General features: G+C 46.9%; 1 protein-coding gene across 4 annotated transcripts in view; it reads left to right on the forward strand.

The window, feature by feature from the left end:
• DDC (dopa decarboxylase) overlaps positions 1-13,229 on the forward strand; it is a 106,273-nt gene extending 93,044 nt beyond the window's left edge. For 3 of the 4 annotated variants that reach the window (XM_015133491.3, XM_015133493.3, XM_001082132.5), the window contains exons 12-15: positions 4,106-4,204; positions 6,591-6,692; positions 10,461-10,679; positions 12,827-13,229. In XM_015133491.3, the coding sequence (XP_014988977.1) occupies positions 4,106-4,204; positions 6,591-6,692; positions 10,461-10,661 (402 nt within the window). In that variant the 3' untranslated portion in view covers positions 10,662-10,679; positions 12,827-13,229. Of the gene's footprint in view, positions 1-4,105; positions 4,246-5,260; positions 6,693-10,460; positions 10,680-12,826 lie in introns of all 4 variants that reach the window. The other variant, XR_013415349.1, reaches the window with a different exon arrangement.
• The last annotated feature ends 2,561 nt before the right edge of the window (positions 13,230-15,790 follow it).

Raw genomic sequence — 15,790 nt, forward strand, 5'->3', positions numbered from 1 at the left:
CCTCGCCTTGATCGGCCATATATTCCTTGGGAAGCGTTTGTCCTTCTGTTACTTCAACTAGTTATCTCTACTAATTCTCTCTACCAGCTTAATGAAAGCCATTGGCCTCAGTTAAGGAAAGGTCAAGCATCAGCAAGCTGTGCTCCAGCCTTACTTTCAAACATCCTTTGGGCAGCCCCTGTACTCCCCACCCTATTGGTCCTGCTATGAAACCTGGATCCTTTTCACCCCATCTCAAGGCAGCCCCTTGACTGGCACTCCCTTTCCAACCAGGAGCTATGAGCTGCTCTTGCAGCTACTCAGAGGTGAGTGAGGCCCAAAGCCGCCTCCAGGACTCCCAGGCCACTGAGGGAGACAGAGGTGCAGACGACGCAGGCCCTGATGCATGTTCTGAAATACACCTGAGATCCTCCAGGCTGCCCATTTGTGGCCCAAGAGGACATGCCCCAAGTCCTTAGCTAGTCCTCTGCCTGACAGCTCTCTTCTTGCCGCTTGTGGCAGGCAATGATGCTGAGGTCCCTGGCACTATAGCTGGCAGCGCATGAGTCAGGAGCCATGTGGGGACGGCTCTTGTTTGGCTGCCTGTTGCTTCTAAAGGAACCCAGGCAGGTGGGAAGCACCACAGCAGCCCAGCCCCACTGGCATCCACCAGGCTTGGGAGGCCCTCTGGGGTAATTGGCTTCTGTGCTGCTGCGTCCCTAGAGAGGGCCGGAGATGGCACATCATGTGTTCACCGCCGATATTTCATGGCTGATGAGGGGACAAATGCACGAACCTTATGAAAGATGGAATACAGAAGGTGGAAGCTGTTCTGGAGCAGAAGGGCTTCTAAATGCGAAGCACAGGTGTTAGGCCTCAGCAGATCAGCCCCAGGAAGCAGGAGTGGCCATGTGGGGACAGCCCCGGGCAGCCACTGGGAAAACACAAGTTGGCCGAGTGTGAGTGTGGGAGCAGCCTCAGGGCCCCTGGTGTGCAGAGCCCCCAGGGCATCTCTCAGCCCAGCTTTGCCCTTTCTATCCCTTGGGTGCAGGCACAAGTGTCACTGCGTCTCACTGAACCCTCTCCGTCTGCCACAACCCAGGGATGTCCCTAGCCATATTTCCTGGCATTTTCTCTTTGCCGCTATTTTAGCTACAGTGCAGTGACCTCTTTCCCTCTCTGTGCTCACATGCACCTCTCAGGCTCCTCTATGATTCCCACCTTGAATGTGAATTCCAGGCAAATGTCCCCAGAGCATTTGCTTTGCTGGGCTCGGCGGGGAATGGGAAGGAATATCGTAGACATTCTCATTTTGTTCAAAGAGGCTGGAAACCCAAACCTAAGGCTGTCACAGCCATCAGGCTGGGGAGAAGATCCCTGGACAGTGGGCTGCCTGCCAGGCCAGTGAGGAAGTGTGGGGTTAAAAGAACGAGCAGGCCCTGGTAGTTCTGCCCCTTGTCAGTGGATGAGGACACGAGGACGGAGTGTTAGTCCCAGGAGGAGGCTGTTCAGGACGCGAGGTAGAGCAAGAGAGCTCTGTGTTCTTTCTGACGGTGAATGGCACACTGAAGGTGTAAGACAGCACTATTTGCCTCCAGTTTGCGAGGTCCTGGGCAAAGTGGGCATCATTGTGCCTATTTCATAGGGGAGGAGACAGAGGTTCAGAAAAGTTAAAAAGTTTGCTGAACCTATTGAAAGACAGGACCGTGGACCCAGGTCACAAGCCACAGAGCCACGCAGCCCTGCAGGCTGTTTGAATGAGGAAACTGCATCTTCTGGAAGATGTTGACGGCTTGTCAAAAGTGGGACAAAATACGGGTTTAAAAATGATCAACTGTGGAGGAAAAAGTACCAGGAAATAGCTCATTTAATGTTTGGGAAGCATCAAATATGAATTGGTTTCTACATGCAGAATCCTTTTAGATGACCCGTGAATGAGGGAAAAATGGGTTTTATTCCTGATTTACTTAAGTATGTCCGTCAACAATATTCCACAAAATGTGGGCTGGCCGCACTGAGCCAGGCCGGGTGCTGGGCTTGGGGCTGGAACTAAAATGGCAAATGAGACACAGTCCCTTTCCTCTGGGAACTTAGTCTGGCAGGAGGTGAGGCTGGGTACACAGGAGTCACAGCCGTCTGCTGCAGGCGCCCAAGAGCATATTGGGGGAGGGGCCAGTGCATTGAACTCAGTCTCTGGAGAGAACATGACAACATTTGGAGCCACATTTGAGTGAGCATTCAATTAGATGGTGTGCATTTTCACTCCGGGACCACAGAAATTAAGTTTACCTTGGTATTCTTCCAAATGTTAGACTGAAATCGCTTTCTAATTTGTAGGAGGATGACTGGTCCAGGAATGATTTTGGAACGCAGCGCCCGTGCTGAACCATGGCAGGGAAGCGTTGTTTTACTGACTGTTAGTTAGACAGACAGTCAGCTAGTGGTGGGATAAGGGATTATTCTTTTAGATTTCCCAAAAGACAAGTTAGCTTAGTTCTTGAGCAGCCCAGCAGCTTGCAAACGCAGTGCTTACTAGCAGACAACTGTGTGTGCAGGTTCAGCTCAAGCTCTGCCGCATGCTGGCTTGGTGACATTGAACAAGTCACTGTCCACACCTGCTTTCGCTCCAAGAAAGTAGGGATCCGAACCCTCATTTACAGTGCTGCTAGGAAGCTCAAAGGAGATAATGTGCCAACACACCGGGCAGGGCTTGGCATACAACTGGGGGGAACCATGCTGAATGCCTGAGTCAGAGGTTGGGTCTCTGTCTCCCTTTTGACCTGAGAAGCTCCTGCAGAACTCTGGCTCTGGGCCCTTGAGCTGCTTCTCTTGTGTTCAGAAGCAGCTGCCATTCATTCATTCCACCCACACTTTATTTTATTTATTTATTTATTTATTTATTTATTTATTTATTTATTTTGAGATGGAGTCTCACTCTATTGCCCAGGCTGGTGTGCAATGGCGCCATCTTGGCTCACTGCAACCTCTGCCTCCCGGGTTCTGCCTCAGCTTCCCAAGTAGATGGGATTACAGTCATGTGCCACCACACCAGGCTAATTTTTGTATTTTCAGCAGAGAGGGGGTTTCACCATGTTGGTCAGGCTGGTCTCAATCTCCTGACCTCAGGTGATCCACCCACCTCGGCCTCCCAAAGTGCTGGGGTTACAGGTATGAGCCACCGCATCTGGCCTTCACCCACACTTTAAGAACCACCTGTGAGCCCTCCTTCCGGGGAGCAGTGTGGGACTCAGGACTCCGGCTAAGCAGTTCCACCCGGCAGGTGGTCCAGCTGAGCTCGAGTGTTGCACCTGGCTGCACTGTGTCACCCAGGCCCAGCAGGGAGCTGGCTCAGCTCTCCTCAGCATCTCCTTTATAGCTGAAATAGAATGTGACTGTTAAGATGACCATGCAGGGCTGCTATGGTCACTTCCCAACAGCCTCCTCATCCCAGTCCTTCCCTGCTCACTTCACCACATCTCCATCCCTCAGAGAGTGTGGGGGTCAGTCAGCTGACTGGGTCTGGGAAAACCAGAGGAAGGACAGGGAAAGCTTCTGGAGCCCAGCATGGAGACACACATTGTGTCTTCTGGTGAGGGAACTTGGGGTCACTCCATGGTGATCAGTGGGACCAAAAGGGAACCACTGTTGCTCTAGAAAACAGTGCCAGAACATCCAGGGCAGAAGTGGCAGACAAGAGCGGGTTCTGGCTCCCTCCTTCCTAGGCAAGGACATCAATGAAAATTACCCCCTTATCCCCACTGGATGGTGAGCTCACTGGGGGCAGGGCCATGTCTTCCCTGTTTGCTCACCACAGAACCCCAGGGCCCAGCCCAGGGTCTGGCCCTACTGTGCACACCCCAAAGATCTGTTGAATGAAAACAATGACCATTGCTGGCTCCCAGGTCAACGGTCCCTGTCTGTGTTCCTCTCTCTTGGAGATCTCCAAAGAAAGCCTCTGCCCACATCACTGAGGGCCCTGTTATCCAAGACAGGCCATGGCAGTGGGAGCAGGGTGGCCGCCTGGGAATCGGCTGCCTCCAAGAGAAACAGGTGAGCCAGTGAGCCAAAAAGGAAGCCTGCTTTTAATATCTTCCTCACTGATGGTCCGTTTCATGTTTCATTTCAGCACTGGCAGATACCACTGGGCCGAAGATTTCGCTCTTTGAAAATGTGGTTTGTATTTAGGATGTATGGAGTCAAAGGACTGCAGGCTTATATCCGCAAGGTGACCTTGTTTTTATTATTTATCTGGGTAAAATTGCAGAGGTCTTTCGGGACTTTAGAAATAAATTCATTTTTTTTTTTTTTGAGACAGAGTTTCACTCTTGTTCCCCAAGCTGGAGTGCAATGGTGAGATCTCAGCTCACTGCAACCTCTGCCTCCTGGGTTCAAGCGAATCTCCTGCCTCAGCCTCCTGAGTAGCTAGGATTACAGGCATGCGCCATCATGTCCAGCTAATTTTTGTATTTTAAGTAGAGATTGAGTTTTACCATGTTGGTCAGGCTGATCTTAAACTCCTGACTTCTGGTGATCCACCCGCCTCGGCCTCTCAAAGTGCTGGGATTGACAGATGTGAGCCACTGCGCCCGGCCTTCAAATGTCATAATAAGCAAATACACGGCAAAAGAATCAGACTGTAGTTTGGGTTGTTGAGATGAGGGTATTTATAAGATCTGTTAAGTCACTTTCATACAGATTGCTGGTTATCAGGTCCAGGAAGATGGTCACAGTAGAAACACCACATAGGTTGTGCTTTAGCCACATCTAGCCAAGAATGAAGTTCATTGAGCAATGGCAATCATGACAACATAATGAATGTGTTTTTTCTCCCCTAGATTGCCAGAATAAGATAGATATTCCCTAGACCAGTGGTTCTCAGACATGCTTCCAGACCAGCAGTGCCGGCCTGTGGTGGGGCCCAGCAACCTCTGTTTTAACAAGCAAACCAGACACCTTCTCTATGCACTAAAATTTGAGAACCACTCATCAGCTACAAGCCCCACTCCCCTGCTTTAAAAAAACAAAACAAAACAAACAAACAAAACCCAAAAAACAATTGGCTTGGTGTGGTGGCTCACGCGTGTAATCTCAGCACTTTGGGAGCTAAGGCGGGGGGATCATGAAGTCAAGAGTTCAAGACCAGCCTGGTCAACATAGTGAAACCCTGTCTCTACTAAAAAAAAAAAAAATACAAAAAATTAGCTGGGCATGGTGGCAGGCATGTAATCTCAGCTATTTGGGAGGCTGAAGCAGGAGAATCGCTTGAACCCAGGAGGCAGAGGTTGCAGTGAGCAGAGATCGTGCCACTGCACTAGAGCCTGGACAACAGAGCAAGACTCTGTCTCAAAAAAAAAAAAAAGAGGAAACTGAGTCTTGAATATGAGCCCGGACCTGCCTAGAGCCACCCATTTAGCCAGCTGCAGAAGGCCTGCTGCTGTTCTGCTGGCTCCCTCTGATCCCGGTGTCCTTCCTAAGCTGTGGCCTCATCTTGATGGACAGAGGTCCCCAGGCTTCATGGGAACAAGCACACCTGTGATATTCAGCCTTAGTGATGGTGACAGTCCTCCATTTTAAGTCCTGTTGCCACTTTACAACCAGCAGTGCAGGGGCAGGTGTCCCCAGCCGCATCCTCTGTGGCACAGCGTATAAAAACACATCCATTTGCAAGCTTTGTAGAACACCTAGGATGTGCCATGAACTGTCTACTCCCAAAGCTTCCCTGAGGACAGTTCCAGGAGCTGCCGAGCACTATGAGGACCCGTTTGGGGGCGAAAACTGGGAAAGGAGTATGTATATGAATTCACGGGTAGGAAATGCCCCTCTCCCCATTTGAGACGAATTCAGTTTTTGGGGGGACAGAAAGCCAAAAAATCAGGGATTTATCTCTCCACAATGATGACATGTTTAAGCTCAAGGACAACTAGTTATGATCATGCTGGCTCCTGTTTAAAACACACCCCACTTCTTTCTGAAAGGGGACCCAAGCCTGCCTTAGGAGCAGAGTCCAGCGATGCTCAAAGCCTGTCTCCCTGGGCGGGAACCGGGTTTTGGGATCGCCCATGAGGCCGAGGTCTTTGGCGCCCTCTGGTGGCTTGACGAGGAACCGCTCGTATGACAGGTGTTTTGGTCCCAGCCACCCACTGCCCGCAATGGCGTGGCGTTTCCGTAGGTCCTCCCCAATGGGGATAATGACGATATCCTCTGTGTTGTGGGTTGTCCTGAAGATGCCGCAGTGGTGAGCGCTGGCACCGGAAGCACAGAGGAGCAACTCGATGGGCGTTAGCCATTGTCTCTTCCAGAATGCTCAAATACCTCCTCACGGTGTTTATTCTAACATTATAAAAGACAGTTTGGGTGGGATAAAAATAGTCCCATGAACAGAAGAAAATGACAGTTGGTGTTCTGAAGACACTAGACCTTTGCTAATGCAGGCAATGAGTTTCTTAGCCTGCCTGGGAACAGCTGGTCAGTGAATGGTACAAGCACTTGAGGAAAATTGCCAAGAGCAACTAAATGAATCATACATGTGCAGTCTAATAAGGTTTTCTAGGTAGTTAAGTCCTGAATTAAGTGGCCATGAGAGAAACAGATTTTCCCTTTCCTCTTTCAAGCACGTCCAGCTGTCCCATGAGTTTGAGTCACTGGTGCTCCAGGATCCCCGCTTTGAAATCTGTGCGGAAGTCACTCTGGGGCTTGTCTGCTTTCGGCTGAAGGTTTGTCTACATCTATTCCATTCTTCATTTTCTGTGAATGTGACAGAGGGGAAAGTGTCGTCCATTACCTCCATGCTCAAAAACTGGCCCTGGCTCTCCAGAGATGGGAGAGCAAAGCCTGCGTTCTTCAGTCCACCAACCTGCCCTGCCCGACGCTGCACAGCCTTGCTTCCATGCACTGGGGCTGTTCCCGCTTCCTCAAGCCTGCCCTGAGACTTCTCACTTACACAGCTTATTGGTCCCAGAATCCTTACCATTTTTCCATCCCCAAGGCTCCATCCCACACCCCTGCCACTGGCCCTCCCTGGAGGACAGTGGCCTGTCCATAGCTTCACTAATCTAAGCATCTTCTGTGGATCAACAGCATCAGCATCATCAGCATTGCCTGGGAGCTCCTTAGAAAAGTCAGTCTTGGGCCCCATCCCAGAGCTGCTGGCTGCGTACCTTTACAAGATGCCCACACAGGAGTCTGTTTGACACTGTGCTGTGGTGTGCTGTTATTTTGCTCACCCGATGTTCACCAGGTGAGGGCAGGCTGGCCCACACAGGTTAGGGCATAAGCCATCTCTGCTGAGAATCATGATACAGTTCTCAAAAAGGCTCTAAGATGCACTGCACACATGCCCCTTGGTAATCTCCCTTGTGTGCACAGAGCCAGGTGAGACCTAATGCTCTGTCTGTTTTATGAGTTTTTTTTTTTTTTTTTTGAGTCAGAGTCTCATACTCTGTTGCCCAGGCTGGAGTGCAGTGGCACAATCTTGGCTCACTGCAACCTCCGTCTCCCAGGTTCAAGTGATTCTCCTGCCTCAGCCTCTTGAGTAGCTGGGATTACAAGTGTGCACCACCACACTCAGCTAAGTTTTGTATTTTTGGTAGAGATGGGGTTTCACCATGTTGGTCAGGCTGGTCTCAAACTCTGACCTCGTGATCCGCCCATCTCGGCCTCTCAAAGTGCTGGGATTACAGGCGTGAGCCACTGTGCCCGACCGAGGTAGCTTTAAATTCACAATCATTTAAAGCCTTTCAAGGAGGCTTCTTTTTTCAAATTAAAGACACTCAGGAGAAGGAGCAGGCTGGGGTAGTGTCATTGTCATGGGGCTGCCAATCAGAGTGTGGCACTGTCACTCCACCTACCATGTCCTTTTGCCTCACCTGACTTGGAGCTCTGAGGCAAGGAGGAGCTGTAGCCTTGGGAAAGCCTGCAGGTAGCAGAGCAGGAGAGGAGACTTGAGCTCTTGGAAGAGCGCAAGTGATGAGACCTGGGAGGTGCACAGAGGACCAAGAGGGCAAGACACGCTCTGGGTGTTTGTGGGAGAAGCCTCAGTCCATCCATGTCCAGGATGTGTCCAGTCAACCAACCTTGGTGTTGGCATCATACTTATTAGACTCATCTGCTGTCAAGCAGTTGTTTTCATTCTTATTTTTGCTGACAGTTTTCTTCTAGGACTTTTATATTCTATTTTTTTTAACAGTTCTATTGAGATATCATTCACTTTGTTCATTTAAAGTTTACATTTGGGCCGGGCGTGGTGGCTCACGTCTGTAATCCCAGCACTTTGGGAGACCAAGGAGGCCTGATCACTTGAGGTCAGGAGTTCGAGAACAGCCTGACCAACATGGTGAAACCTCGTCTCTACCACAAATATGAAAATTAGTCAGGAGTGGTGGCACACACCTGTAATCCCAGCTACTTGGGAGGCTGAGGCAGGAGAATCACTTGAACCTGGGAGGCAGAGGTTACAGTGAGCCGAGATTGTGCTACTGTCCTCCAGCCCAGGCAACAGAGCAAGACTCCATCTCAAAAAAAAAAAAAAAAAAAAAAAAGGCTACATTTGAATATTTTTAGTGTATCTACAGAATTGTGCAGCCATCACCACAATCTAATTCTAGAACATTTTCATCCTCTGAAAAGAAACCCCACACCCAGTCATGCCATATTCCCCGTCCTTAGGACTACTAATCTGTTTTCTGTTTCTGTAGGTTTGTCTATTCTGGACATTTGTATAAATGAAATCATACAACATATTGCCTTTTATGACTGTCTTCTTTCACTTAGCATAATGTTGTCAAGGTTGTGGCTTTTATTTTATTTGCATAATTTATAGAGGCCACCAAACCCATCTATGTGCTGGTTTCTGTCCATTTTTCTCTCATGCCATATAGTGAGGCCTCTCGTGCAGGAAGCCCAGGGCATTTTTCAGCTGACAAATGTTTCCTTTTGTAAACCTTTGCTTGTGCCTCCAGTCTGCAAATCCAGTTTCTGGAGGAAGCACATGAGTCAAACACTGTGGCTCACTTTTCTGCCTCCACGTCTGCCATTTTGGCCTCACTCTCTCCTGGTCTAATCCTCTTCAATCTGAATTTCAGGCCCCTCATGCTGAATGCTTCAGTGCGTCATGTGGCTCTTTACTAAAGCAGATGTGATGTTGCTATGGCATCATGGTCCCTCTCCCTCCATCTTCATCACGGCTAGTACTTGCTTGGTCTTCATCTGTGTGCGCTCAGCCTACTTTGTTCATTGTCATTGTCCCACCTCTGCTAGGCTTCTTGCCTCTACTTCATGAAAGTACTGCCCTATCTAGTCTGTTTGAAAATGGCAAGCACATTTTTCCTAAATAATTTGTTTCCTATTTTCTGTGCTCTATACTTTGCAGATGTTTGCTCTCATGCTGAGTCTTTTTGGTAACATTCCATTCCCTTGGAACCATCATTTCTTGTTTTCTCTATCTTCATCCTTGAATCCTCATCCAGATTCACGCAGACATGGTGTTCACCCACGGTTTCCAAATTTCCTCTGACCCATCACTGTCTACCTGGGCACAACAGGAGCAGGGTGCTCAGGCCCATAGCTAGAGGCCAAGGGATTTGCACAGCTCTGTGCCAGGTGCCAGCATCCAGCACGTGCTCATCTGAGGTGGTTCCATGTGGTAGATAGAACTCTCCCCTTCCTACTTGTCCTGCCTGCTTCTCCACTCTGAAGACAGGGCCATGAACTGCAGTCCTGCGAGGTTCCGGTGACTAGGATGCAGTGTCCCACATTCAGTTCTATTTAAGACTCCATGGCTTAGAAGACACGGAGTCACTGCCTGCAATCAGAAGAAGGACAGAGGAGCAAAGGGAGGTGGAGGTGAAGTGCCAGGAGACTGGCTGCTGTGGAAGCAGGGCCCAGGTGGGACAGCAAGGGCTTCCCATTGGCTGATTGATACCAGGCTTCCATCTCTAGTATAGTGGGAGGGGTGGGGCCTCTGCCCCTACCCCAGGCTGGTAGGCTGTGCTCGTCTGGAGAGGCACCAATGGTTGCTTGGTCCTGTGGTTCATGGACATTCTTCCCAGATTCTAGCACTAGCTTGACCATTATGCTTCATTTTCTAGGTTGCTGAGACTCTTCTATGTTTCCGTGGGAATTTAGAGACTCCTCCCCTGGTGCCATCAGAAACCCCACTTCTGCTGTTTAAGCTCATACATTTGTAGATGACATATCTAGGGATCTTTATTTTCCTTAAAAAAACTTACACCATGGAAGGGTCATCTTTTGATGGCACATTAGAATATGGAGAAATTATCTGTGGGGAGAAGATGCATGCAGTCTTTTAGGGTGCGTTACTATTATTTTGTTGAATTTTGTAACATCGTAAATGCAAGGGGCATGTTTAGTTGGCTTCTTCCTGATGTATGGCAAGGTTGCCAAGCACTGGCCTTCCTACATGACCAGTTGATGTTTGAGTCCTCAGAGACCTGAGCACAGTTCCTCTCTTTCAATCCCTCCAGGGTTCCAACAAAGTGAATGAAGCTCTTCTGCAAAGAATAAACAGTGCCAAAAAAATCCACTTGGTTCCATGTCACCTCAGGGACAAGTTTGTCCTGCGTTTTGCCATCTGCTCTCGCACTGTGGAATCTGCCCATGTGCAGCGGGCCTGGGAGCACATCAAAGAGCTGGCGGCCGACGTGCTGCAAGCAGAGAGGGAGTAGGAGTGAAGCCAGCTGCAGGTAGGCTGCCCTGGGCTCATTTTCTGCCTGTCTCCTTGTCCCGCAGCAAGAGTGTCCTCCTGGAGTCCAGACCCAGCTACAGGCCCAACCTGGCCACTCAATGCTGCCAGGGTGCATTTGTCTTACCTGAAAATAAGAAAGAGAAGGCCGGGTGCATTGGCTCATGCCTGTCATCGCAGCACTTTGGGAGGCCAGGGCAGGCAGATTACAAGGTCAAGGGATCGAGACCATCCTGGCCAACATGGTGAAACCCCATCTCTACTAAAAATTAGCTGGGCGTGGCGGCGCGCATCTGTAATCCAGCTATTCCAGAGGCTGAGGCAGGAGAATCGCATGAACCTGGGAGGCGGAGGTTACAGTGAGCTGAGATCGTGCCACTGCACTCCCGCCTGGCCACAGTGCGAGACTCTGTCTCAAAAAAAAAAAAAAAAAAAAAGGAAGAGAAAATCATGTTAATTCTGGAGAAGTAGAAGGAATTATACATTTTAATAATTCTTTTAAAATTTAGATTTTTACTATTTATTCTCTTACATCCATCTCTATAATACTTTAGGTTTCTTCAAACAGCATTTGTTGAGATAACTTACTATCATAACAAGCTCATATAAGAAACTGGTGACCTTTAGAGAACTAATGAAAACAATAAAAAGGGAATTTATTGTGACTCACGACTTGCCGTCCAAATTCTTGATGGTTTAAAGAAAGGATGTGTTTCAATTACCAGACTTCTTGCAGTTGTGAGGGGTAAACCCCTCACAGCTAAACCCTGTAGACAGCATGCAGTTAATTTGTAAAAACAAAGCACACATTTTAAATAAATGCAGTGTTGGCAATATGAAGGGTATTTAAAATTATGTTGTTGGGAACCCAGACAACCTTAGAAAGTCTCTTCATTAGGTTATCTTAAGAATGTCATCCTGTTGGGATATGTCTACCTTTCTCTGTTTCTGTCTTTTTTTTGGTTTGTTTTTTTGTCCCATTTGGTGGAAGACATCTGTGATCCCTCCTTAGGGTCTGCTTTTCTTTCTCTCTCCCTCTTCCTTTCGCAATGGCTCGTTCATTACAACCTGTGGGGGATTTAGAATCTATAAGTCATGTAATGCATTTCCTGATTGCCTACAACTTTATCTTCTTTGCTATTGATTTTAATTGTGAGTATCTGAAAAAGTATAGTGCTCAACAAGTCAGAAGTTGAAAATCATATTTCATATATGTGATAGACCTGTCCATGGCTCCTGAAAGTTGAGGCCAAAGAACTACCTTCTCAGTCAAAATGTACCCTGAGAACCAGGTCCTTTCCCTGGTGCAACCAGGGCCTTTCCCCACTCATAAACTGAGAAAAACCTGGGGTCTGAGGAAGACCTCCTGACCCAGAGCAACTCCAAAGTGGTATATCAAGCATCTCTGGCAGGTAGTGGGGACAGGCTTTTATGTTGAAGTTATTCCATTGCTCTCAGCATAAGACTGCGTGAGGGGAGGGAAGTACCACCGTAAGCTCCATACGAAACAAATCCCTATCAGGCAAGAGCTCCCGACTAGCATTTCTGCAACCCCATGTTTGCATCTATCTCATAAGCCTGTATCATATCAGCATCTTGTTGACACATGCCTAGAAGAACATATGTGGAGAGCGTAGCTCTGAAAATTTATCAGAAACAAAGGTGTATTTCTCATCAGAGTCTCAGTTTCTCTGGGGTCATTATATTTGCTGTATATTCAAAAGGTAAAAATGAAATTCAATTTTTAAAAAGATATGTGATACAATAGTAAGTCCTAATGCATGTATGTTGTTTTGGACAGATTAGAACAATAAAAATCTTAATACTTTGATTTTACTTGTACTTATTTGAGTTTATTACATCATATTAATGTGGTTATAGTTCTGAGAGAAAGTAGGAACTAATCATATTTTACAGAGGTAGAAAATTAGGCAGAGATTCTAGTTGACACTAATACAATTTTCATCAGAGAAGCCAGATTGGCAATAAAAATTCCTTTATTAAGTTTAAACTCTTTGACATTGCACAATTGTCTCTGTTTTTTGGGGAAATTATATATTCATTCTTTATATTCGAATAAGAAGCACATGCAATTCTTCTTTATTTTTTTAATGGAGCCATATGCTCATGCTATTTTTTTCCCTGTAGGAATCAAAAGTTGAAGCGAGATATACCTGAAAACTGGAATAAGAAGCAAATAAATATCATCCTGGCTTCGTGGAACCGAGTCTGTCTGTGGCTTCCCATGTCTTTCTCCAAAGTTATCCAGAGGGCTGTGATTTTGTCTGCTTAGTGTCTCATCAACAAAGAAATATTATTTGCTATATAAAAAGTTAATCTTCGTGGCCATAGCTTTTATTCATCAGCTGTGATTTTTGTTGATTAAAACATCATAGATTTTCATGTTCTTGCAGCCATCAGAAGTGGCAGGAAAGCCTCACTGACATATTTTCCAGGGCAGTCTATGTTCATGCAACTTGAAATTATATCTGTGGTCTTTAAATTGTCCTTTGTCGTGTGGCTAAATGCCTAATAAACAATTCAAGTGAAATAGTAATTGTGTCAGATGATCATCTTGTTCTATGCTGTATCAAATTTATTCTTGTGATACAGACATTCCCTCCAAAATAGAAAAAGATACAGCATCCTTGGGATGTTTTTAAACGGCATTAATTTATTCAGCAAATGTTCATTGAGTGCCTAGTGTATGTCAGGCACTGTTCTGGATACATTAACAATACAGAAGTTTTACTTGGAGATGACTTCAACTTCTGTGGAAATAAAGTTAGAATCAAGAGACAACCTGGAGCAATGAGACTGAAGTCTCTGCTGTGATGGGAAGGATTCTCTGGCTTTCTGGGTCTTGATTTTCTGGTCTGACAAGTCTATCTGTCCTATAGTATCATGATTGATAAGCAACTGAAGAGTGCTTCTGTAAACATAAATTCCGACAAGGATGTGGTATTTACTCAATCTCACTTTAAGTTTACTATCTGTATTGGGAACCATTTTGCTTTTAGAAACATGTGTTTTAATCCAAAGATGAGTTCTTGTCCTTTGAAGACTATAGAACTATCAAGGCACTCTCAGAAAGGGTCCTTGGGTTATTAGTAAGTATATTTGAATTTCAAAGACCTCCGATATCTATGTGAACTAAGTGAATGATATGATCTATTACTCAAAAATCTGGAAATATGTCAGATGCCAAGTAGTTCCCCATTTAATTTATTCAGGTCATTTGTTCTCTACCCAACAGCAAATTAAGACCTGACCTCCACCATGATGTGGGGACAGAGGCTGTTTTTGGGGGCCCACCAGGGGCCACCCTTGTTAGGACCAGTGGAGTGTGGAACACTCTGCTTGAGTTGAGGCTGGGATGTCTAAATTTTACAAGATTATTTTTCAACCCTTGAGTTAAGATTGCTGCAAGGGCTCCAGTGTGAGCCACCAACATCATTGATACCAGCTTTCTGCTTTAGTGGGCTCATCCAGCCTTATTCACAAACATACTTCAGAAAGATCGCTGAGACCTGATGGGAGGGAGGAGACTGGGTGTCAGGGGCCAATGGGGATGCTGTATAGAAGCAGGGCAGGAGGCCAGCAAGTGACTGAAGATTTCCTCCCTCCGAACTGGCTGGATCCTTTTGATGGAGAGTCTAAGACATCACCTTAGACACAGACCCAACAGAGAGAAAAGCTTGTCTGATTTCTTGCTCATTTCTAGGTAACTTATGGCAGTTCACCCCACCTCCTGACTTCTCCAGGTTCCTCCATAAAGTGGTTCTCAGATCTGAATTCCCCAGCCCTAGAAACAGGAAGAAGAACTTCCTCCCAGTTTATTTAACAAGAACACACCCATAGCACTTGCTGTATGCCAGGCACTGTTATATGTGTTTTAAAGTATTAATTTAACACTTATTTTAAAATTCTATGATGCAGGCCAATTATTATGCCCATTTTACAAGTGAGAAAACTGAGGCATTGCGAGGTTTAGTGACTTATCCCAAGGTCATATAGTCAGTGGCCAAACTGGGATGGGAGTCCACGCTCTTGCCCAGTAAACTATGCTGCAAAAGATGCTGTCTGCTCCCCAAGATTAACCATTTCTGAAGGCAACTGGCAGTGAAGACATTTATTCTCTTCTGGGTGAAGCCCCATCTTTGCCTACCAAGGTAAAGTCTTGGCCCCTAGACCATCGCTGAATAGTCCAATGTGGGGAAGTTTTTAAAGTTTTGGATTATTCAGACTAATCTGTGGTCAATACAGAGCATCTTTATTTAAATACTTATTCAAGTTAGTGTCGAAAAGAGTGCACAAACTGCTGCTGGCACTGGAGTTAGATGTTTCCTTACTGACCTCTGGTATCTCCGGATAACAGGCCCCTCCTGCTTAGTGTTGGGAAAGTCCCAGATTGATCTAGACACAACTAACAGCTGTTATGAAAGATCTGTCCTGGAATCACATGTCTCCTCTCTAAAATCCAGCAAACAGCAATACTCCGTAAACCTGGAGAATCTCATTGTGGCTGACCACATGCCCATCACCAAGGAGCCTGCAGGAAAGTCCAAGACAAAGAGGGGAGCAGGTGTCACCGGGTGGCCCCTTGATCATCATGAGGGTGTACCACAGTTCAAAGAGAAACTAGAGGGGAGAAGACCCCAAGGGAGGGCAGTTCTAATATCCACTGACTCCACACCTGCACCCCTTAATTCAGAAATCCAAGTAGTAGAAAAAGCATTAATAAGAAAGCACTGTGGGCCGGGCGCGGTGGCTCAAGCCTGTAATCCCAGCACTTTGGGAGGCCGAGACGGGCGGATCATGAGGTCAGGAGATCGAGACCATCCTGGCTGACACGGTGAAACCCCGTCTCTACTAAAAAATACAAAAAAAAAAACTAGCCGGGCGAGGTGGCGGGCGCCTGTAGTCCCAGATACTCGGGAGCTGAGGCAGGAGAATGGCGTGAACCCGGGATGTGGAGCTTGCAGTGAGCCGAGATCTGGCCACTGCACTCCAGCCTGGGCAGCAGAGCGAGACTCCGTCTCAAAAAAAAAAAAAAAAAAAAAAAAAAAAAAAAAAAAAAAGAAAGCACTGTGAGCATAAGTTGCTTGCATA

This window comes from Macaca mulatta, chromosome 3 (genome assembly GCF_049350105.2).
Source record: "Macaca mulatta isolate MMU2019108-1 chromosome 3, T2T-MMU8v2.0, whole genome shotgun sequence".
NCBI lineage: Eukaryota > Metazoa > Chordata > Mammalia > Primates > Cercopithecidae > Macaca > Macaca mulatta.